The sequence below is a fragment of the Pseudopipra pipra genome, chromosome Z, assembly GCF_036250125.1.
Source record: "Pseudopipra pipra isolate bDixPip1 chromosome Z, bDixPip1.hap1, whole genome shotgun sequence".
NCBI lineage: Eukaryota > Metazoa > Chordata > Aves > Passeriformes > Pipridae > Pseudopipra > Pseudopipra pipra.
The window spans coordinates 68,557,524-68,581,760 of record NC_087581.1 but is presented as its reverse complement, the minus strand read 5'-3'; the positions used below and the strand labels follow the sequence as shown (position 1 = coordinate 68,581,760).

Genomic DNA, 24,237 nt, shown 5'->3' with positions numbered 1-24,237 from the left:
TGTGCTTCCAAGAGGCAGATATTGAGGTAAAACAGTTAAAATATCTCTATGTCCACCTTCCCCTAGTTCATTACCTAGTTTTTCTTCAGTAGTATCTTTGTATTGTAGCACTTGGAGGTTTTTTTGTAATAGAGTGATCATTTAAAAACTCTTCTCAATGAAGTTCTGTCAGATTTCTTTGTTACAGTTAATGTTTCCTTTATCCTTAAAGTAGTGTTTCATGCATTTTGTAACTGTAGCATGGTATCCGAACCCACAGTAGGGAGTAATGAGACATACTGGGTGTTTGGCCTTCCCTCTCCTTTTTTTCTTAAATCATGAAGTTAGGTCTGTTTTATCTGCTTTGATAAAATGCTGCATTATTGGCACCTGGTTTATTTTGTAGTTCAGCAAATAGAAAGATCTCGATCTTGTTTAAGAGAATGAGCTAATTACAGTAAAGAGACTTAAGTACTTGAAAACTCATGAACTGGGATCTATAAATCAGTGTTGGGCTTTAGCATTTAGTGATAGATGGAAAGTTCTTCAGGAAAATGATGTGACTTGTAGGGTGGTGTAGTGGGTTTCTGTGGCTGGGTTTTGGTAGCAGGGGGGGCTACAGGGATGGCTTCTGGTAGAAGCTGCCAGAAGCTTCCCCTGTCCCATGGAGCCAATGCCAGCCGGCTCCAGGATGGGCTTCCTGCTGCTGGCCAAGGCCAAACCAGTGAGGAGTGACAGTAACACCTCTGTGATAACATATTAAAGAACAGAAGAATTCCAGCCAGGGAAGAGCAGAGTGAGAAGATGGGAACAACAATGTAGACACCAAGGTCAGTGCAGAAGGAGGGGCAGGAGGTGCTCCAGGTGCCAGAGCTGAGGCCCTGCAGCCCGTGGTGCAGAGCAGGGTGGGGCAGAGGTGCCCCTGCAGCCCATGGAGGAGCCCGTGCTGGAGCAGGTGGATTCAGGAAGGAGGCAGTGACCCCATGGGAGGCCCAAGAGGGAGCAGGGTCCTGCTGGGGACCTGCAGCCCCTGGAGAGGGAAGCCCACACTGGAACAGGTTTTTCCTGGGTAGGACTTGTGGCCCCTGTGGGGGACCCACGTCAGTACAGCTCATTGGTGAAGGACTGACCCCATGGAGGAGTGACCCATGGACAGCAGTTTGGGAAGAGCTGCTGCCCAAGGGATGGCAACAGTTCAAGGACTATCTCCTGTGGAGGGACCCCATGGGAGCAGGGGAAGGACTCCTCTCTCTGAGCAGAAACAACAACTGACTGTAACCCCCATTCCCGTCCCCCTGCACCGCTGGGGGGGAGGAGGGAGAACACAGAAGGAAAGAGGGGTAGGAGGAAGGTGTTTTTAAGGTTATTTTACTTCTCATTCTTTTGCTCTGACCCTCTTAGTAATAAATTTAGGTACTATCCCCGCTTTGAGTCTGTTTTGCCTGTGATGGTGATCAGTCAGTGACCTCTCCCAGCTGTTATCTCAACTGATGAATCCTTAGCTGCTTTTTTTTCTTTCCTCTGTCCAATTGCGGAGGGAGAGCGAGAGAGTGACTTTCGTGGGTACCTGGCATCCAGCCAGGGTCAACCCACTACAGGTGGCTAGTAAATTATTCTTAAAAGTAAGTTGGATATGTAAGTGGGATGATTAGGACTGTCAGGGAAGTGTTCCAGCAGATAATACTTTGATCATCTTTGGTTCTTTATGTGCGTGCGGTTTAAGAGGACAAGAAAAAAGAAACTGCAAGTAAAAAAGCTAAATGAAACTCCTCCTGATCAGAAGAAAGAGAAAGCAAGGCATTTGGTATGGCTGGCAAATGGCTGAGTTGCCAATCCAGGGACCATATGAGCGTGTATAAGCAGCCCTGCTGAGAAGGACCCAGGGATGCGGGTGGGTGAGAGGCTGGACATGACCCAGCAATGGGCACTCAAAGCCCAGAAAACCAATTGTGTCCTGGGCTGCATCAAAAGCAGGGTGACTAGCAAGGTAAGGGAGGGGATTCTGCCCCTCTACTCTTGTGACTCCCCACCTGGAGCACTGCATCCAGCTCTGGGGTGCTCAGCACAATAAGGGTATCAGCCTGTTTGATGGAGTCCAGAGGAGGGCCACCGAGATGAGGAGAGGGATGGAGCACCTCTCCTATGAGGAAAGGCTGAGAGAACTGGAATTGTTCGGCCTGGAGAAGAGAAGGCTTTGGGATGCCCCAATTGCAGCCTTCCAATATCTGAAGAAAGCCTACAAGAAAGATGGAAAAACTTTTTACAGGAGAATGTAGTGACAGGACAAGGGGGAATGGCTTCAAAGTGAAAGAGGGCAGGTTTAGATTAGATATTAGAAAAAAATTCTTTTGAAGGTGGTGAGGCACTGGGACAGGTTGCCCAGAGAAGTTTTGGATGCCCCATGTCTGGGAGTGTTCAAGACCAGGTTGGATGGGGCTTTAAGCAATCTGGCCTAGTGAGAGGTGTCTCTGCCCACAGCAGGATGGTAGGATCTGGGTAATCTTTAAGGTCACTTTCAACCCAGGTTATTGTATGATTCTCTGAATTAGCAAAGAAGTCTGTGCCATGAGGAATCAGAAAGAAGGGGAGAGAGGAATGGAACAAACTCAAAGCCTGACGTGAAACATTTTTTATTTTGGCTTATTGTATATCTTGCAGCACTCCTGTGGTGTAACTTTCCCATCATAAGCAATTGTAGTTTCTGCAGGCATGTTTACCAGCCTGAGATACAGTTCTCTGTAACAGTGTGAGGAAAAGACTGCCAAGGCAGTCTGTTTATGTTCATACTGAGAAAAATGCCCGAGAAAGCCCAGGGTAGAATATTTCTAGTACTTAAATGAATGTACTGTAAGTTTTTGACCTATTGCTGCTCTGTTCTGTGTTCAGAGAAACTCAATTATTTTTATAAGGTTCTAGACCTCTTGTGGTGTTAAGGAAAGATAAATTCTTTTTATGATATTGTGGTGCCATTCAAAACAGCTTTTTGAAAGTAGTAAATTTGAAAGTGATTATGTGCTCTTCTCTGTGAACTGAATTGTTTGGGAGCTGTTTTTCTGGATGTGTGTTCCTCACATGAAAAGTCTGTATATTGCCAGACCACTTTGTTCAAGTCTTTAAGTCTTGAGTTACTGTGGGGTATCTAATCTCAGAGCATTACTGCTAGAGCTGGAGCACTTGCTGCACGAAAACTTTTTTATTTTTCACTTCTAGATCTTTGGTTTCTCAGCTAGTGTTGCCCACTTTCTGCACTGGGTTAAATTTGGCCTTTTCCCCATCCCACAGGAGTAGAAAAGCTTCCTGTGTTTGCCTATTTGTGGAATGTTTAAGAGGATCAGGAATGAATCTGATAGTGCAAAAGGAAGTAAAGCTGAGCGTATGTTCCAGACACCAGGGCTATGGATAGGGTGTACCTAAAAATTTAATTTCTGCTAAGGCTCTTGTGAAGGTAAGAATTTACAAGGAAAATGAATACATTTTGCCTCTGCCAGGTGTTGCGTTTTTTTTTTTTTCTTATGTGCCTGAAACATGTCATAGAAAAAGCAGTCTTCAAGCATGTTTACTTCTCTGCTCAGGTGGGCTGTACTGCTCAGTTCACTCCCATTCCTGACGGGATATGTGTCTTGGTTTTCTTGTGCGTTTTTCCCTTTTTATGCCACTCTTCATAAATAACACTAATCCAAATGCACAAAGGCTTATTTTCTGAGAAAACTGTCCTTTAGTTCTTTCAGGGCTTGACAGAGAAGCACAAGTTATTTTGTTTAACTTCTTTTTAGTGTTTCTTCATGCTTCTTACACCTGTAAAACCCATTTGTGTGTGATGTACTTTCCCCCAGCCCAATTGTCTCTTAGCAGGTGCTTACCTGAGCAGTATATTTTTGTTGTCTCTTTAGTCCTGAAACAAACTCAGGAACCTGGTCCTGTCCTATTAAATGAGAAACTCCGTCATTGTTTTCCTAGACAGAGGATGTAACTCAGTGCTGTTACTCTTATTTTCTTGCCCTGGCACTGTTTGTAACTTCGCCAGTTTAAGTATTTTTCTGTTGATAGAATTTACATGCCGTTTGCCGTTTTCCAGATTAGCAGAGTTGTTAAATAAAATCATGTTTGGTGCCAGTTCCTTTGCTGCCACATTACAAGGTTTCTGTGCTTCATTGCAATCTGTTTAGCTTTAATGTATTTACAGTACTTTACCAGGCTTTTGTGTTGTGATGGTTTTGATGGTCAAATGAAATTGTATTAAATTGAATAATAAGAGACATGTGAGACAGTATCAAATAATTAATAAGAAATCCAAATCTGCTTGACAAGAGGTCCTGTCAGATTCCTTCATAGTGTTGGGCATGTTTTGCCAGTGCTTACTAATGACTTGTTCCTGAAGTGCTAGAGTTGACTGAAACTGTTGTGTTTGTAGCTTCCACAGCCTGGGATGTGAAAGCAAAAATGGAAAAACTCCTTTCTGCAGCAGGCTGGCTGATGCTCATGGACCAAGGCTCAGACTTGCTGGGCCAGGTGTATTGCTTGATTCTTTGTTTCTACACCAGGCCAGCAGGATGAGGGCAGTGATTGTACCCCTATACATGCCATTGGTGAGGCCATGCCTCAAGTATTGTGTTCAGTTTTGGGCCCCTCACTTAAAAAAGGACATTTTGATGCTGGGGCACGTCCAGAGAAGGGCAACAAGGCTCATGAAAGGTCTAGAAAATGTGTCTTATGGGGAACAGCTGAGGAGCTGGGTTTGTTTTGTCTCAAGAAGAGCAGGCTTATTGGGGGACCTCATTGCTCTCTACAACTACTTGAAAGGAAGAGGTAGTGTGGTGGGGACTGGTATCTTCTACCGTGTCTATAGCGAGAGGACTAGAGGACATGCCTTAAGCTGAGGCAGAGGAGATTCAGATTAGGTATTAGAAAGTTTTTTTCACTGTTAGTGGTCAGACACTGGAATAGGTTGCCCAGGGAGGCGGTGGAGTCACTATCCCTGGAGGTGTTCAAGAGGTATCTCAGTCTGGTGCTGGGTGGTGTGGTTGAGTGGTTTAGGGGTTACAATGGTGGTGCTGGGTTGATGGTTGGACTGGGTGATCTTAAAGATTTCTTCCAACCCTGATGATTCTGTGATTCTGCGTATCAGGCACTGGGCAAGGGGACTTCATGAAATTTGTTGACAACAGAGAGATGACCAAATTCAGGTGTCTGTTTCTGCTCCAGACTCTAGGCAGGAAGGAGGAGTGCAGTTAAGAAAACAAAAGCCTTTTACAGGCCTGATTCCCTCCCTTTCCTCCTCTCTTTTTTTTCCATTTCCAGGTCAACATCTCTTCCTGCAACTTCAGTCCTACTGGTTCTTTTTGCAGACATGCTAGACTGGTTCTTGCTTCTTGCACTCTTCTATATGACGATACTCCTTGTTCACCCATGCTGCACACAAGCTGTGTGAGGAGACAGTGTTTTTAGTTGTTTCAAGGGTATGGTGTATGAATTTCCTGTTCAGCACTTGGAGCTGCAAAGGTGATGAAGTTTGTTCTATGTCATAGGTGTCTTTACTGTTTGTTTTCACAATCTGCCCTAGTAAACACATGAGGAAAAGTAAACAAAAATCAAAGTTCTGTGGTTTGTGTGAATTTCTGGTGAAATTTTGACAGACACAGCAGAAGTTTATGTTCCTAGAATTTAACCTCTCAAATTAGGCAGTAGTCTGCATTAAGAGATGAAGCTATTAAAGTAAGAAACATTTGTCATTCCCTTTTTTAATGTTATCAAATAGCACGTGTTTTCCAATCTTCGGTCCTGGAAACAAGTGAACTGCTTGAGTAGAATGTCTTACTTTAGGTCTGGGCTTGCTGTATGGCATGTAGACTACAGGTAGTTTATGTCAAGCAAATTTATTTGAGAACAAACAAAACCTGAAAACAACACCCTGAAAGAGGATCTTGCGCTGAAATGTATCAAATGCATTTTAAAAGCAGTGTGTTACTTACGATCTTCAGTATACATAAAATGCTGTAAACAGGTTGCAACCTTTTGTACCACAAAAGAGGCAGCAGAACTTTTTAGTTTTCACCTGCATGTCTTAAGTTGGGGGTTTTGAAACGTAGCAACCATGAAGTTTGTCCAGTCCCTTGAAGTTCGGTGGTACTTCAGCATGTCTTTCAGAAAGGTGAACCCTCTTAGTACCTCATGTAAGTTAGGAAGAAATTCTAAAGTAAGTGGCATTTTCATTCTGGAAAAGAAACCGTTGATAGACCAATTTTTTATTTGTGTTGGGCATCAAAGAAATTCAGTGATCCTCCCTCTGAGCACTGATGAATTAAAAACAGTATCTGAATTACAGACTGGAAGGTTGGTTTTTGGACACTGAGCTACCGACAGGAATGTTAAATGGTGAAACTGCCCATGAAACTAAGGTCTTCTGGTATATTGCTAAAAGCAAGGAGTTTAATTCTCAGGAATAGCAGAATGATTAAATATCGCTCTCAGGAAGTATATTGTTGTGTTTTCACTGTTTGAATACTTCAAATGTAGACTTTGTATGTGTTTAAAATATTTCCAAGTGACTGGTGAATGGCATTTTCTTTGAAATTTCTAAAAATTGAGCGATACATCCAAAGTATTGATAGAGTTTAGCAGCTCATGTTACTGAGCTTGGAACATATTTCAGTGTCTCTGCATAGCTCATCTTTGACTATAAGTTCTTCATAGGAGAAAAAAAAAAAAACAAACTGAATTTTCTGCAGTTTCTCAGGTAATTTTTTATCTGGGTCAGATGTCTGGTCTTTTATTATCATTGCTATTCTAATTGCTCCTAGTTTCTGAGGAGACCAAGCTAGGGAAAAAGTCTTTACTTTTTTACAAATGGATGTCTGTCCAAGGCAGTAATGGCTTGGGATATTAAAGACACATTAATTGAAGTTATATCTTAGCTTTGTTTGTAATTGTAAATACAAATTAGTTCTGATATATGTAGTATTTGAACCATATGGGTTTTTTCAATGTTATTCTCTCCATTATGGAATCAGATGATGTGCTCCCTTTTGTGTGTCTATTAAGCCCAGAAGTTGCTTTAATTTTAGTTAATTTCTAGCAAAACCAATTCTATGTCATAAAATCAAATTGTATTTGGCTATCAGGATCAAAATATGAAAAGTGTTGGAGAGGAGCATTGTTTTGGCTTCTTTTTTTTTTTTTCAATCACAGTTCAATATACTGCATGTAAAATGCTGAAGTCATGGGCCTGAATTAGGCGAAGATGTGGGATGACTTGACATAAATGTAGTAAAAATTTTGCACTGAAGGGGTAAAACATATTTTATTAGTGGGACTGTTAAGTGTCTCCCGATTCATTTCACTCCAAATGTGAAGCTGGAGAGGTTGAGACTGTTGATATTGTGGGAGAGAATACTGCTGAAGAAACTTTGAGACTCTGAAGTTTGTCAGTTAAAGGTAAACCAAAACTCCTTAGGCTTTTAGCACAATGCTGTCCTCTGGTGGAACAGTGTTGCATTAAAACAGCACTTTTCATTGAGCAGAAAAATTTTAATTAGATGTGATATGTGTTATGCAGTGTATTCTGGGACTTATATAGCAATCACAAAGTAGAAGAAAATTTGAGGACACCTCCAGTATTATCTGTGATAGTGAAAATGTGATCTGTAACTAAAATGGATATTTCTTACTCTTATCATTCCTAGTCAATGCTTTGCAAAAGGTGAAGCAGAAGCTCTTACTGAATAGCAAGTCGTTTGGAGTTTAGTAGAATTTCATTCTAGGATTCTTTTAAAAGTCAATAGTAACAATTGTGCAAGTCAAAAGTGTATCAAAATCCATGTCACACATTGTTCACGCTCTTCTTTTGGCTGCAGGTATTTGTTCCCTGCTTTAAAGCGAATCTTTCCAGACTATGTTTTTTTTTTCTTCTCAAAACCAGTGATTAATATGGATGCATCCATTTTAATCTGACATTTTTTAATCTGTAACATACCTGCTATAGTTGCAAATATGAGGTAAATGCAAGGAAATGTTGGATAGGCACATACTGAAAGACATGCTGTGCTAGATAGAATATGTTATCTTAGAGTATTTGGGGTTTTCGCAGAGTGAACTTTTGGAATTTCAATTGATGTAAAGATTAAAGTATGAAACACTAAAATCAAGCTTTTACTATAGTAGAGAAGATAAGGTGGGAGGAAATTATTTGGCTATTTCGGTTTCCAGATCCCAGGTTGGGTAGGTGGTTGAGGTTTTGGCAGCCAAATAATAGGCGTGAAGAAGAACAGGAAAAACTGTTAGGCCTGACTTTTCTCAGACTGTTATAAAAAGGGAAAAACAAGTGATATAATTGCTGGAAAAGAGATTCTGCTGGATTCCAGGAGAGGTCTGGGAATTTAGGCATGTGCTTAACTCCTAAATTTCAGTTTAATAATTTTTCCTTTTGCAGTTTTCATTCTCTGCTACAAATAAAGATATAAGAGTAACCTGGCACATCCCCTGCTGCCAGCTGGTTGTTTAAAGGGGAGAATGTAGTAGTTGTGGCAAAATACTAACCCTGAGACACGTAGAAAGTGCACTGTCTCTAAAATGTTATTCTCTTAATCTGACTTCCCCAGCCAAAGTGACGTGTTATGCTAGTGTTAGTTTTTCCTGTTTGAATTGCGTTGTAGGTGTTCTGATAATTGATCATCAGAAGTGAAGTTCGTCTGCTGTTCGAAGGTACATTTTCACTGCAAGTGCTCCGATGTTTTAAATACAAACATTATGCTGTGATTTGTGTTTATGACTGAATTTCTGCCAAGTTAATGTCACGTAGTATATGGAGGTTGCAGTTTGGAATAATATGGAGAAGTACTGACATAAAGAAAACATGTAAATGGAAACTTAAAAATGTCTGTGTTCAAGTAGGAATGATGTAGGTGTTTGAGACAACGTGTGGCCAGAGGAGTTTGTTGCAAAGAGGCTTACACCTGCATTAAATCAACTTTTCTGAGGCTAAAGGAAAAGAGTGGGAAAAATATGGCTTACTGGAGAACTGTGGCTTAGTACTTCATTTGGAAAGATGTTAGTGTCTGACACAGGCTCTGGGTTAAATAAGTCTGCTTATTTCACTGTGATGTCTAACTTGCTGATCAGCTGTTTTCTAGAAAGTTTAGTAGGCAACAAAAAGGCTTGCAATGCTGCCAATAACTGATAAGTGTTGTGTGTGTAGTGTGCATTGTTGGGGAGATGTGTCTGCTGCTTAGGTAAAATTTTGTGGGTCTCTGTATGGAGAAGGGAAGAAAGCAAACAAACCAACTGAAGGAATGAAATTTAGTCTACAGTTAGCAAAGCAAGTTTTTCTCAGAAGTTAAGTTGCTCTCAGTGTCCAAATCACCAGATTGTTGAAGATCCTTCAGAGCTAATGGATAAAACTTCAGAGAAAAGCAAATTTTAAGTGAGAAAGATTTTATTTATTTTTAATTTAAAAGCAAAAACCCAACCAAACAAGAAAAACCTAAAACAATTTTGAAGATGGTAATCTGGCCATCTTCAAAACGTGGTTCTCTGACGCTATTAACAAAGATTCTGGAAATATTTTCTTCTAATATGCTATTCCATGTAGACTGATGCTTGCAGAATAGATATGGAGTGAGGCAAATAGAGAAATAGGTTCAGTATTCACAAAACTACTGTGCTAGATATTAGAAACTACTAAAAATGCCTTAAACTATCCCAGTAGATAAAGAAAGTAAATAAAAAAATTATAAAATTATTTTTCTCACTGTTCATCCAAATGTTGTGATGCAATTGTTTTGAACAAGTAGGATATATTCAAAAGAAATTACTCACTGATGTGTTTCTGTATTACTTGTTGTAAAGCTTCTGTTCAGATGCTATATAGTGGAGTATAAAAAAAAAAAAGGGCAAAAATTTTTCTGTAATTAACACCAGTCCTCTGACAGTTAGGCTTAAAAAAATAGGGAGATGGCTAATATGACTTTTTAGTTCTGGCAGTTTTATTTCTCTAAAGTTGTCTGTGCTTTTACCAAACTATGAAGAACAAGTCTTAACTGATGCTGAAAGAGGATGTTGATCAAAATCCTGCTTCAGTAGTATACACTGGTTTCTTTTGTGAAGGCCCTTTATTTGCTGCCACTGTTGAAGGAAGTTTGTGTTAGCCTTCACGGATTACAAGACAATGTCACTTCTGCACTTGAATAGGTAACCCGGAGAGAACTGAAACCGTATGGAGGAAAATTAAAACCTTTGGAAGGTATGAAAGCCTTTCCTCTGACCACACATGCAGTGTGACTGCTTTACAGTGCAAAGGTTGTGCTTGAGAAAGAAATAGAATGGAGAGAACTGATGCAGCCTAACTTCAAAAAAACCCCTTAGCTTTCTTTTCTGTTGTTTTAAATGGAAAAATTTATACCTAGTTTATACCCCACTTATAATGTCAGGGTTGGTCATGGCGTTCTTCAGAATTAAAATATTAGGAAGTGTAGGCTTGAAAGCTTGAAAGTAAAGGCTTGAAAGCTAGTATATTTTTGTCAGTGGTTGGTTTGCTTGTTGTTGGTTTTTTCCTCTTGATCAGCCATTATGCAACTTAGCTTTCAAAAGTGGCCCAAGATTCCTAATTGAACAGTCAAAATACCAGCAAATGCTAAGAGGTGACAGTGCCTGTAGGAGGGTGCATCCAAGGAGATTTTATGACTTAACCTCTTATAATTTCAGGTGCTTGAGTTTGCCCTTATTTTACTTAAAGAATTCGAGATTGTAACTTTGGGAGAGCTGTGTCTTTCAAAGACACAAGCGCATTTAAAAATTGAGTCCCGCGTCAGCCGCACGCGTCAGACGTGGTTGGCTCTTTTTAGTTGTTGAGAGGCAATAGCAACAAATCTGCCTCATAAGAAAAGGGCATTTGTTACTGTCTTAAAGCAATTTTATTTGTTCACAGGTGTCAGCTGTGATGCATGTTTAAAAGGAAATTTTCGAGGTCGCCGATACAAGTGTTTAATTTGCTACGATTACGATCTATGCGCAACTTGTTATGAGAGTGGTGCAACGACAACGAGACATACAACTGACCACCCAATGCAGTGCATACTAACAAGAGTAGATTTTGGTAAGTGATAATTTCAAACTCTGGCAATTTGCTGCTCTGTTGTGTCTACAAACATAATGCTAATTTCATGTTTCTACTTGTTACTCACTTCCCCCATCAGTGCGCTGAAATAAGAGCCAGGTTCTCGTGTTCTAATGAACAGGCATGGGTTTTTTTTGATTTTTAGCACAGAAGAACTGCTTTATGTATTTTTTTTTTTTAATTGGCGCATGTGTATTTTTGATTTTCTCATTTTGGTCTGATAACAGCAGATTATCAGACTAATAAACTTAATTAATAACAGTGACTGTTACTGGAAGTGCCACAGTCTACAAGAGATAAAATCCTGGTAAGATCTTCTAGGAAGGTTATTCACTGGTGGCTTATATGAGACTGTAGGTACAGGAAGAGTCGTATTGATTATGAGAGATTAGTGGCAAGGAAAAGTATGTAGTCTTTTTGGAGCTCCTTTGTAGATCTACTAATTTAAGAATTCTTTCTGACTGTAAAGCCTTGCCAGTATTTAAAATAAAAAATAATTGTTCTTGTCTCCTATCCCATTGTTGTTTCCATTGCACTGTATTTGCCACAGGTTGTAACTTGCAAAATAATTCTGTGACAATCCACTGCTCTAAGATGTTGCTGATGCTGGACATGTATTTTCTTTTGATGTTAAGCCCATGGGACTGGCATTTTAATTTTTTTTTTTTTGGTGATTCCAGCTGTAATCTTAATTTTTGAACCCTTTAAATATGATGATTTCTTGGAAGCTAAAATCTTGTACTTCTTTACCTTTTTGATTAAAATAGAAATAAAATTTATACTTGATTGCTTTAAAGTTTAGAGAATAGGTATGTATAAAAACATGCAGTTTCTCAAAACAACCCTTATATGAAGATATCTTTCTTTCAATTCTTGGACCTCCGCTTGCCCTTAGACTGGCTGGTCATGACTTCAGAAATCCAAACCCTGGGAATCCAGAGTTTGAATGGAGATAATTTAGTGCATTATTAACAATACATGCCCCCATTTTAGCTTGCATATGTTTGTTGTTCTGCTTTTTTTCTTTTTTTTTTCTCTGTGTACAGTATTGGGGATCGAGGTCACTGTTTGAGATGCACAGTTGAAACTTCTTAGCCTGTTAGCAACAGTCATTTTTCTGTATTATACATGGGTTAAAAGGACAGCATTGCTGTAAATATTAAATACTCATCATAGGAGTAAAAAGACTGAAACATACACTTGCTATGAAGCCTTAAACTAATATTAAATGTCAAAGATTTCAATGTACTGCAATGAGAAAACTTTGTTCTAAACCATACTTTCTTTAAAAATGCCTGTCATCAAAACCCAAGAATGACTAGGAATTGTATTTTGTTTTGCATCCTGGGTGCTTCTCTTGTGAAAGTATTTGATAAACATATTTTTTGGCTTAATGCATTTTGTGTGTGTATGTGGTGGGGACAGAGAGGGGTTATTTTTTCTATTTAAGTATGCATGAAGAATATGGATGGTGAGGTGGAAGAAGGTTCACAGTGAAGTATTGAAATGGGTAATAGTATTCCAAGGGCAACTTCTGCATCTCTTGGTGTTTATGCTGCTTATATTCCAAATGAGAATAAGAAAACAAGGTCTAGCAATTTCATAGGGCTTGGTATCCAAGCATTGCTCCCACAGAACCAGTGTTAGGAAAGAAAATACTGCAACTCAGCTCTGCTGTAAGAATTCTGGTTTGAATAACTCTGTAAAGCAAGAACATCACACAACTGTGAGCCGCAGCAAAAGCTGATGGCACCCAGTAACTACTTGTAAGCTTATACACTGGAGGATTAATCAGGAAATATTTAAAAATAACATATTCCTTATAGTTCAGGAAGATCTATGACATCATTCATAAAATGTTTTGGTTTTAGAGTTCCCTGTAGAATACACATAAAGGAGTACACCTTAACAGTATTGTACAGATGCTTAAAGAAACTCTTGTAACTTTTCAAAGGGCCTTGTTTAGCCAAGAAAATCGTGTGATTTTGAGGAACATCTAAAAAATTAGGGGCTAAGGAATGTTAAGTTTAGTTAGAAAATAAATAGTGATTGGTAGAAATAGTCTAGAATGACTCAGCATTGTTAGGATCATTGTGTTAGTGGATACTAAAAATCACCAAAGAAGTAGATATTAATGGCTGAAAAGAAAATAATCAAGGGTAAATTGGCAACATAAATCTAAATGGCATTATTGTGGTTTAACCCCAGCCAGCAGCCAAGCCCCACACAGCTGCTTGCTCACTCCCCCACCAGCAGGACCAGGGAGAGAATCAGAAGGGTAAAAGCCAGAAAACTCATGGATTGAGATAAAGACAGTTTAATAGGGAAAGCTGAGGCCACACACACGGGCAAAGCAAAACAAAGAATTAATTCATTGCTTCCTGTGGACAGTCAGGTGTTCAAACATCTCCAGGAGAGCAGGGCCCCATCATGTGTAATGGTTACTGGGGAAGGCAAACACCATCACTCCAAACATCGTCCCCCACCTTCCTCCTTCTTCCCCCCACTTTATATGCTGAGCATGATGTCCTATGGTCTGGAATATCCCTTTGGTCAGTTTGGGTCACCTGTCCCGGCTCTGTCTCCTCCCAACCTCCCATGCACCCCCAATTTCCTTCCCAGCATGGCAATACGAAAAGCAGAAAAGGCCTTGGCTCAGTGTAAGCCCTGCTCAGCAATAACAAAAACATCTCTGTATTATCATTTCAACCCTGTGTTCAGCACAAACCCAAACCACAGCCCCATACTGGACACCGTGAAAAACTTAACTCTACCCCAGCCAAAACCAGCACAGGCAGAGAAGTAATGAAGTCTTCAGTCACTTCTTGGTGATATGAGAAGTCAAATGAAAGGAGAGTGTTTTCTAATGTATGACACTGTGAGTAGGGAGTTTTCCTAAGTAAGGGGAATGTCACTAGAAACACAAACTGGAAGGCTGGTAAGTGTAGGTAGGTGTGCAAATTGTGGTTTACCTGGCCATTGACAAACTTCGTTACTGTTGTCTGTGGGCAGGTTTGTTTCAAAGGTATGAAAACTATTTCAAGAGCAGTAAACTTACAGTTTCTGCTAATGGTGCAGAGGAAACTGGACAGCTAGTGCAAGATGAGTATTTTATCAGGGAGAAGGAAGCAGAGTGGGGGATCCTTCCATTGCAAAACTGGTGCAAGCACTTGGGAGGAAATCAGTGTAGTTTTTCTGATTTTAAAAGTGAACTTGGGGATCAGTGAGACATTTGCCCGAAGTCCACCTGCAACTGAATAAAAAGACCCTGTAGCATTAATTCCCACCACCATTCTGGCCATCACTCTCTATATGCAGATGTCTGTGGAGTTCATGTAGGTACTTTACCTGAGGCTGTGACCAGGTTCAGGTTTGTGGTAGACAGCTAACCACATGGATGATCCTTTCAGCATAGAAAAACTTAACATATTGTTTACCTCTGTGAAAATTATGATCAGTTTTTAGGGTTCCTAGTACTGTAGTAACATTACAGAATATACTGCAAGACGTGGACTTGTTCAGGTACTCTGACAGAGCTTTTGTTGTCAGCTTGACACATTTTGGTTTATTTTTTCCCACTGAGACTGGGACTAATATAGGAGCTCATATGAGAACACTGAAAAGAAGTAAAAAGCCCCACTGTTTTATGGCTACACCTCTTTACTCTTGTACCATCTGGTTGCTGTATTTGTCTTTCAGGAGTCAGTGTATGACCCAGTATTAATTCTGAACCAAGATGGGATCCAGAACAACAGTGCTGTTGTTCCTGAGCCCCCACAAGACTTACTGGAAAAAATGCTTTAACCAGCACGAGAGTAATATGCTGCTGTAACAGGGACAGAGCTTAAAATAAAATATGAAGTCTCACATGTAATGACAAGTGGCCTTTAAAGTACAAATCCAATTAGTTTATTTCAGAGGGGTCAGAGAGTAGCATTGCAATAGGCCTGTGTAGAGAACAGGAATGTGCTTACCAGGCAGTCATTGTACTGTTGCGCTCTTTGTAGGACAGTTTGTCAGGACAATGGAGAAGTTCAGAGCAAATTTCCTAGTTTTCTTTTTCTAAAAAAGAATTCTAAGCTGTTAGGATGTTTTAGGGTCTAAGCATGTGGCTTGCACGTTACTGCATCATTTTAAAATGGTTGTACTGACAGAGAAAGTAATACAAATTGTTAGTAGAATCCTCTGCCAAAATCATACTGTGTGGCTTTCATCAAAGTCAAAAACCAACCTTAGTTCAGAAGTACCTTCACTTGTCAACTCAGGTGCCTTTATGACAGAAGATCCTGCCACCTTTTGTTCCTGATTCTTAGGCAGAGGGAGCTGATTAAATAATGGGTACCTTGATAATGTGTGGTGTGGGGTCTGACTGGATTCACCAGAATTCAGGGTGAGATAATTTAGGTTTTTTTTTTTCACCCACTAGAATAAAATCTGTTTGCTAAATGTGTATATTGCAAAGTCATAGCATCATAGTTGGTTTGGAAGGGGACTTTGGAGCAGCTTTGAGGGTAATACTGTTTCGAATAGTAAGGCTGCTTCATCAGTGATACAGGAATATGTATACTTTGTTCTGTTAAGTGTGATGTGTTGCCACCATTTGGTCTCTTCAAACGTTGAAAAAAAATTCAAATAAATACACTGCAATTTGTATAATACTGATATTTTTATCTATACATATATATCACATTGAAATTGCATTACTCATATAAAGAGAAATGAAACTGAAATTCCTTTTGGCCATGTACCCTTGTAAAGAATTATGTCTTAACAGAAAAGACAAGCTGTTATAAGTGTAATCCTGAATCAGACATCTCTTTGAAAAATAGATTTTTATCCAAGGAATCCTACAGTACTTTTGTTTCGTTACTAACCTCCTGCCAATTTTGAGAACGTGCTACTTAGAGTTAAATATTAAATATACATGTAACTTTTGTAGCTACAGATGGATAAAAAAGCAAAACTGCTTATAATTTTGGTTGAATTTTCGCATTAAATTTGGATTGTTTCTTGGTTGTTTTTTTCCCCTCCCAGAAAAAGCTATAATGCCTAAACACTGTGTTGTTTGAAATCTGACTTCATAAGCATTTGTTGGGGCCTTGTCAGAAAGTATTTTGATCCTTCTACTCCTTTGTATTCTCCTCCTAACTGATAAGCGATACAGGTAACAAATCTTCTAGAGAGTTGTGATTGAGTCTGATTTTCTTCTTGCTAAGTAACCTCTAAGTCTTCCTAGCTTTGAACAGAGGGCTTTAGAGGTCCAGAGGAGTTTGAAGAGTCGTGGACTCCTGCTTCTGTCTTTGAAAAGAACCAAAATTTAATGTCTGAAAGGTTTCTTTGTGGTCAGAAGGGATAATTCTTTGGTCATAGGCACGTTGTGTTCTAACACTGATAGATCTGTAAATGAAAACAGTAACACAGCTGTAGGTTGCCTCACTTCCACAGCCATGGAGGTATGGTGTTTTCATTTTTTCCCTTATGGCCTCTAATTGTTAGGATCTTCATTAGTAAAGGAACTCTTTGTAGTCAAGAACATGATTGTTCGTAAGTTTTAGGATTTTTTTATGTACTTGAAAAAACAAAACAGCCATTGGGGAAATAGCCATTTAATGCCTTCAGCACGAAAAACAGACGCAAAGATTCATGATATCAGCTAATTACCAGCCTCTTTTTTTTTTTCTAATTTAGATTTTACTTTAAAGGAAAACTTATCTGGTGATCTGTATTTCAGATTAGAAAAGGGATAGATTTGGATTGTAAGAGATGGAGAGAGATTAAAGTTGAGGGAGAGGAAAAAGAAGGGAAATATAAACTTACAAAGGAAAAATATTAGGATTTGCCAGTGACTGTTTTAACTTCTACAGGTGCATTTCTTAATATTTTTTTCCAGATGAAGGCATATTTATTTGGCTTGTGCCTGTGTGTGTTTGATGTGCGTTACGAGAAAGAAGGGAAAGGAGGTATGAGTAGGAGAACACAAAGGTATAATCAAGAGACTGGGAAGAACTCACTTCTTTATTTTTTTTGTTGAATAAATGTTTTGTTTGGTATTCTCTAAAAACAAGGACCGGCACAGAATTTGACAGTACTGGTCAAACCTCCCCCCTCTGTGATAGAACAGTGTGTACTGCTGGACTTCTTGACATCTGGGTTGAGCTAACAGTGTATCTAAGGAAAAGATACTTTTATGTGCTCATGTGCCTGTTCATCCATTTACAACTCTCTTCAGATGGGTTGTGGCCCTGGGCCCTTTGCTCAGCTCCAGGGAAGTTGGAGTTGGTACTGCCTTACTTGAAAACAATTATATTCATTCATTCAGAGAGTTTTATAGGTTTTAGACCGCTGATGATTTTAAGGGATATTTTTTTGTTTGTTTTTAGATAGTAAATGCAGAAGTTTCTTTTCTGTGCAAAGTCTTTAAAACAACAAGATGATTTGCTCCTTTGAGTCATAATCGTCATGTTTTATCCATACCAGTATAATAAAATGCCAGGACTCAGAAAATTCCCTGAAGTTAAACTGCTCAGCTAGAAAGGGTCCTTAGAGGAAAATTTGACTTGGCATTCTTGTGTGTATGTGTTTGTAGTGATGGAGATTTTTTTAGTTTTCCAATCAGTAAGTAGGTATTTAAGCATCATCACAAGGGTCATAGCAAAGCTTAAGTGAAATCAGAGGATCAGCTAAACAAACTATGGTTAGCTTTGGATGTGTTTGTGACTGACTGTTGTATTCCCAAAGGTATGCAGAATTTTTTTGCAGGAATTCTTGTTCGGTTATTGAGTTTCAGAGAACAATACAGTGTTTGCATGTGTTGTTTGGGACAGACTAAATGCAGTTAAATTTGGAATTCTTTTAAACTATTCAGCTTAGAAGTTTGGCCATCTTACTTACTTTGTTCCCAGTATTTTTATTTAAGTTCCAACTCTCTTATATCTTTGGGACACTGGAAAAAGTGAAAACAGAAGTTTGCATTTACTCTGTGCAATGACACTGTAGAAATAAAAATGCTTTTAAAGCTTTTTTTTTTTTTGCTGTATACTGTAACAACTTGTGTAGTGACCTGCTTTAATTGTAATTTTTCATTATGTAATTGCAAGGAGGATTTTCATCCATCATCAGTAAAGCATTTTGCAGTTATCTGTTTAAAAAAACAACCATCATTTGAGTCCCTTGGTTTACAGGTACGTTTTTCTGAAAGAATATCTGTTCCAGAATCTGTATGACTGATCCATTTAGAGACCATTTTAATGACTGCTTAGGACTTTGTCCCACATAAACCTTGTTCATACTATCCTCATTTGAAACCATGACATACATAAATTCTTCGTGTTTGATTACACTGCAGCACACTGGTAATGTTTTTTACCCACGCTCAGGTTTTTGGGTACCTCAGAAGGGAAGTGTGATTCCTGGAGAAACTTCCAGAGGAGTACTTAGTCAAAGATGTACTGAGCTCACACTGGTTAGGAGTTCCAAAATCTTGAAGTCTTGTGAATTACGTTCATATGTTATATGAAACAGTCTCCATAACACCTCAGTCTTGGATCAACTTAATTTTTGCGTCAGTCTCTATTGCATATTGTGTAAATAAGAGGAGAATGGGAGACTGAAGCAGGACTGGTCAACACCTGTAATATTTGTGCATCATAATTTTAGAGAAGCTACTCAAGTCAAAAGATAAACATATGCTTACTGTGAGTAATGGATGAGAACAACAGATAGTGCAAAAAGGAGGAATATGCTGTTGTTGTTCCTATTTTTGAACATTCAGAACACACTCCAAAGCTGATTCATATTTAATTTATAATTGAAACAAGCATATTGAAGAGTTTTATAAGAAGTTTTTTTCCAGTCTGGTAGTCTTGTCATCCTCAGTTGAATATGGTACATTTAAGTGTTGGCCAGCAACTTCTGCAAATATGGGAAGGTAGACCTTTTTCTTCCTAGCTTCACTGGTTCTTCCCATGGATTTACAGGGTATTAGGCAAGGACAGGTGGTGAAGAACGTGAGTTCTAGCATCTGTTCAAATATGTCCAATTTTTAATTTATAGCAGGAGATCCATAATTTTATGAAAGTATTTTTCCGTTACTTATCAATGAGTCCTAGAAAAAAATGTCAGTGAAAAGATTTTACATTCGTTGCTGGGAATAAAACACATATTTTGTTTTTATTATGCGAATGTGAAGCTTAGTCGTGTTCCCTATAGAACATTTAATACCTGAGAGAATGGGAGAGGAAAGCATTCTCTTATTGCATGGTTTGATAAATTTTCGTGGTACGTTTGGCGAACTTCTGCATTAGCAACTTAAAAGTGCATGCTTTTCATCAGTAGTACAAAAGTGCCCACATTCAACACACCTAAAAGTTGCAACCAGTGTGTAACAGATAATCAGATTCCTTTTTCACTGTCAAACTTTTATGTTATATATTTCAGACATTTCCAGAAGTACTTACTGCGAAGGAGTGGTTCAGCTGTGGCATAAATATTGACATATGGTATCACTGAGGACTTTTAAATTGTAATCTAAATTTGAGCTATTGCCAAGAGTTCAGCTTTTGAAATCTCATGATTCAAAAATACCGTGGTTGAGCCAGTACATGGGATAAGAGTAGTGGTGGAAAAGTGAAAGTTTGGCAATATTGGCAGCATCATGATAGAAGTCCTTGTTCCTAATGAATATTAGAAAACTATGTTTATGTGTATTAATGAGAATGAAATCTAATCTCTGATTTTTGTCATCAGTGCCTGAACATTTCTTGAATATAGCCATCTCAATGACAGGCCAGATTAACTTGGCAGTGATTACAATGAAGTACATTTATAAAGAAAGGTTGATGCAAACAAAATAAATGACAATACAGCGTTGAAGTAACCCCTATTTAAATGCTTTCTGTTTCAGATTTGTACTATGGTGGAGAAGCTTTCTCTGTAGAGCAGCCACAGTCCTTTACTTGTCCTTATTGTGGGAAAATGGGTTATACGGAAACATCTCTTCAAGAACATGTTACTTCTGAGCATGCAGAAACATCAACAGAAGTGGTGAGAAGCTTCAGAATTGCTTTCGTGGTGGAAATATATTTAAAATAGTGTCTCTTCCGAAAAACTGTTATCCTTCTGTTCTGTTTCTGTCTTGAGGCATGTATTCATTTAAATGTTTTGTCAGAAGATGCAGCTAACTTGACAGTGGCATCAAAATTCTGTGATTTATGGGTATCATAATATAGTGAGCTTGCTTACTTCTTTTATGATTTTTGTTTTGTTGTCCTGATAGAATGGCTGTCATATATAGGAGATCATTATTCTGTAAGACACAGTTTCTGAAAGTTCTCATTGTTATTCTGTCTAGTTGTGTCTCCCTTTTCAAAACCAGTTTGTAATTGTCCTGGAAGCTTATAGCTATGCCAGTCTTTTGTAACTGTAAGAGAGAGGAAGACATGCAAACAGTTTGGTGTGTTTTTCAAGTAACTATTTTAATGAACCTGGTATTTTTATGAAATGGGATTTTACCATTCTTTTAAAACTATTATTGTCAAAGTGGGAGGTTTTCCCCCCTCCCTAACCATCAGGACACTTGATGTGTTAAAAATGCACATCTTAAACAAGTATCAACAGAAATACTTCAGTCAGAGATGTTAGCTCCTGCTGTCTTGATTGACCTTGGGAGAAGGAGAAGGTGTTTTAGCAGAATGACATGCAGGGTGTTGTTCTCTGGTGAACTGTTTTGCAGAGATTCCTAGAAAAAAAAGTGATGCTTGAAGTGTATTACTCATTGCTAATGCATTATGAAGAAATTAATTATAAGTAGTTCCCTATTCTAATCTTGTACTTTTCTTAACTTTCAAGAAATTCTGTGGGAGAAAATGAATTATTTCTCTCCAAGCCTATTATGGAACTTGGGTGAAGGAGTGATATGAAAGGGTGTTTGTTCACCTTTTTTGAGACTCAAAAGTTGTCCTGACCTTTCTTGAAAACATAGGAAGTTGAACAGTTTACTGCACAATCAACTGGACTGTAGGATCATTATTTAACTCAGCGACACACTGCAATTTTTGTAATCTTGAGTTTTTCTTAAACTTTACGACTTTCAAACATAGCATCAAGCATTCAAAGTTCCACCTTTGGATGACTTTATTTGGTTTAGTGGCTTAGTATTGCAATTCTGATTTGCACCACTTGGTGTCAGTGATATGTTCCTGACACAGAAATGTTCACAGATCTCAGGTTTTTAAATTTGACACGGCCTTGTTTGCAGCTGTGACTTCTAGAACTCAGTACTAGTTCTGAACTAATAACTAAAGCCTAAATTTGTGATTTTAGACACCTGCTAGTCCAGTGAATCCTGAAAGAGTTGTATTAGTTTAAAAAAAAACCCACTTTTTGTGCATCAGTCTGCAACACTGCTATATCTTTGTTCCAAACACCGATAAAGGACAATGTTTTAATCCTCGAATACAATTGTCTCTGTTTGTGCTGAGTTTTGAATCTAGCTTTTATGATAAATGTTTTGTGTGCATGGACATCAAACTACTTGGGTGCTGTAGCCTTACTGAGACAGTGAAAGGCTACAAGATTACTAAAGAGGAAAATATTATGGATTCTAAATGTTCGTGGTTGTAGGTTTTCAAACAATTGTTTGTATTTGGATAGCGAGCTTGCAATATCTCTGTCTATCCAAAGATGTGTTTTATTTTAGATATTTTTAGACCTTTAGGGAAGTTTACAGGGATAGTCACTTATAGCCCCAGCCCCATACACAATGTTTCAAAGAGTAAGACAAGCAATTTTTGCTCAATTAAATTTTGCCATTTTTATATTCAGAGGTGATGCAGGTAAGACGTTTACTTTCTGCTGATTTTTCTCAGGTATGTACAGCAATGTTAGGTATTTGTGGGTAGGAATCACAGACTGACTGATGTTGAAAGGGACCTCTGGAAGTCACTGAGGTCACTTGAGCAGGGCCACCTACAGGTGATTGTCCAGGACCGTGTTCAGACAGTTTTTAATACACTGAGGACAGTGACTCCCCAGCCTCTCTCTAGGCAACATGGGCCAATGCTCAGTGACCCTCACAATGGAAAAGTGTTTCCTGATGTTCACAAGGAAACCTCCTGTGTTTGAATTTGTGCCCAGTGTCTCTGGTTCTGTTGCTGCCTGGCTTCATCATCCTTTCAGGCTCCCTTCAGGTATTTGTGTATATTTGTAAGATCTCCCCTTGAGAGAGATCTTCTCCAGGCTGAACAGTCCTTCTCCAGGCCGAACAGTCCCATCTTTCTCAGCCTTCCCTCAGGCTGAGAGGAGAGATGCTCCATTCCTGAAATCATCTTTGTAGCCTTTTGCTGAACTCTCTTCAGTGTGTGCATGTCTCATGTGCTGAGAGCTGGGCACAGTACCCAGGTGTAGCCTCACCTGTGCTGGATGAAGGCAAAAGATCACCACACTCAACCTGCTGGCAACACTCTTTCTGATGTAGCCCAGGACACCACTAGCTTTCTTTACCACAAGAGCACACTGCTGGCTCATGGTCCACCAGGACCCCCAGGTCCTTTGCTGCAGAGCCATGTTCCAGATGACTGGCCTCCAGTGTGTGCTGGTTCCTGGGGTTGTTCTTCTCCAGCTGCAGGACTTCCCCCTTCGTGAGGTTCCCATTGGCCCATTTCTTCAGCTTTCTGATGTCCCTTTAAATGGCAGCACAGCTCTTGGCATATCAACCTTTCCTCCCATTGAGATAGTTTTCACTCCACCTCACTGTCTGCTTATTCAGCCTGTGTATCAACAGCTTGTCTTTGAGGATCCTGTGAGAGACAGTGTTAGAAATCTTACTTGAAGTCCAGGTAGACAATACCCTCTGCTCTTCAGTCATCTACCAGGCCAGCCACTTCATCACAGAAAGTTTATGAAGTTGGTCAAGCATGCTTTCCCCTCCATGCTGACTGTTCTTGATGATTTCCTTGTCTTTAATGTGCCTGGAAATGGTCTCCATCACCTCCCCAGGATCAAGGCAAGCTGACTAGCCTGTAGTTCCTCAAGTCCTCCTACTTTCCTTCTTTACTCCAGTCCTCAGGTACCTCTCCCAGTCACTGTGATTGTTCAAAGGTTGTTGAGATTACCCTCCCAATAGCATCTGCCAGCTCCCTCAACACTTGTTGGTGCATCCCATCACAGCCTCTGGACTTCAGGATGTCCAGTTCACTTCGGTATTCTGCAAATTAATCCTCTTCCAGCAGAGGAATGTCTTCACTGCTCCAGACTTCACCCTGATCTCTGGGGCCTGAAGTTCCTGAAGACCAGTTTTGCCAGTGAAGACAGGCAAAGGAGTTGTTCACTGCTTCAGCCTCTTTTGTGTCCTGTGTAAACCACCCCCCTCATCTTTTGAGCAATGGGCTCATGTTTTCCCTAGTTGTGCTTTTGTTTCCTATGCACTTCTAGAAGACTTAGTAGACATTGCTTACCAGATTCAATTTGATTTGGCCTTTAGCTTTTCTTACATTGCCCTGTGATGCTTAGATAATGTTTATGTATTCCTCCAAGGTCATCCCAGGAGAATAACCTCCATATATTCTCTTTTTGTGTTTGAGTTTGGCCCGGACTGTCTTGTAGGCTTTCTGGCATTTTTGCCTGACTTCATATTCATTGGGATGGGAACTGTTGAGCATGGAAGGAATGATCCTAGAATATTAACAAGCTTTCTTCAGGCCTCTCTGCTCTCCAGTCTTATCTCATGGGACTCCTCCAAACAGATATTTTTAAGAGGCCAAAGTATGCTTTGCTGAGGTCCAGGGTTGTGAGATTATTTTTTTTTTTTCATCTTCCTACCTGCCCTCAGAATTTCAAACTGCACCAAGGTCGCTGCAGCCAAGGCTGCCTATGACCTTCACATCCTGAATTAGCCCTTCTTGTTGGTGAATATGAAGTCCAGCATAGCACCTCTGGTCGTTGGCTCCTCTGTCACTTGGAAGTTGCCATGAGAGCAATCCAGAAACCTCCTGGGTTACAGTCATGCTGTGTTGTCCTTCCAATACAGATACTGGGGTGGCTGAAGACCCCCGTGAGGACCAGGTTCTGCAAGTGTGAGGCTGCTGCTATATGTCTCTAGAGGACCTGCTTGATGGATTGTTCTACCTGGTTAAGTGGCCTATAGTGAACAACCA

At 39.5% G+C, this 24,237-nt stretch overlaps 1 protein-coding gene across 2 annotated transcripts in view; it reads left to right on the top strand.

The window, feature by feature from the left end:
• The window catches only part of KCMF1 (potassium channel modulatory factor 1), a 47,647-nt gene that overhangs the window by 12,639 nt on the left and 10,771 nt on the right, over positions 1-24,237 (top strand). For both annotated transcript variants that reach the window (XM_064642060.1, XM_064642061.1), the window contains 2 exons: positions 10,898-11,065; positions 19,989-20,128. In XM_064642060.1, coding sequence (XP_064498130.1) covers positions 10,898-11,065; positions 19,989-20,128 — 308 coding nt within the window. The remainder of the gene's footprint in view (positions 1-10,897; positions 11,066-19,988; positions 20,129-24,237) is intronic.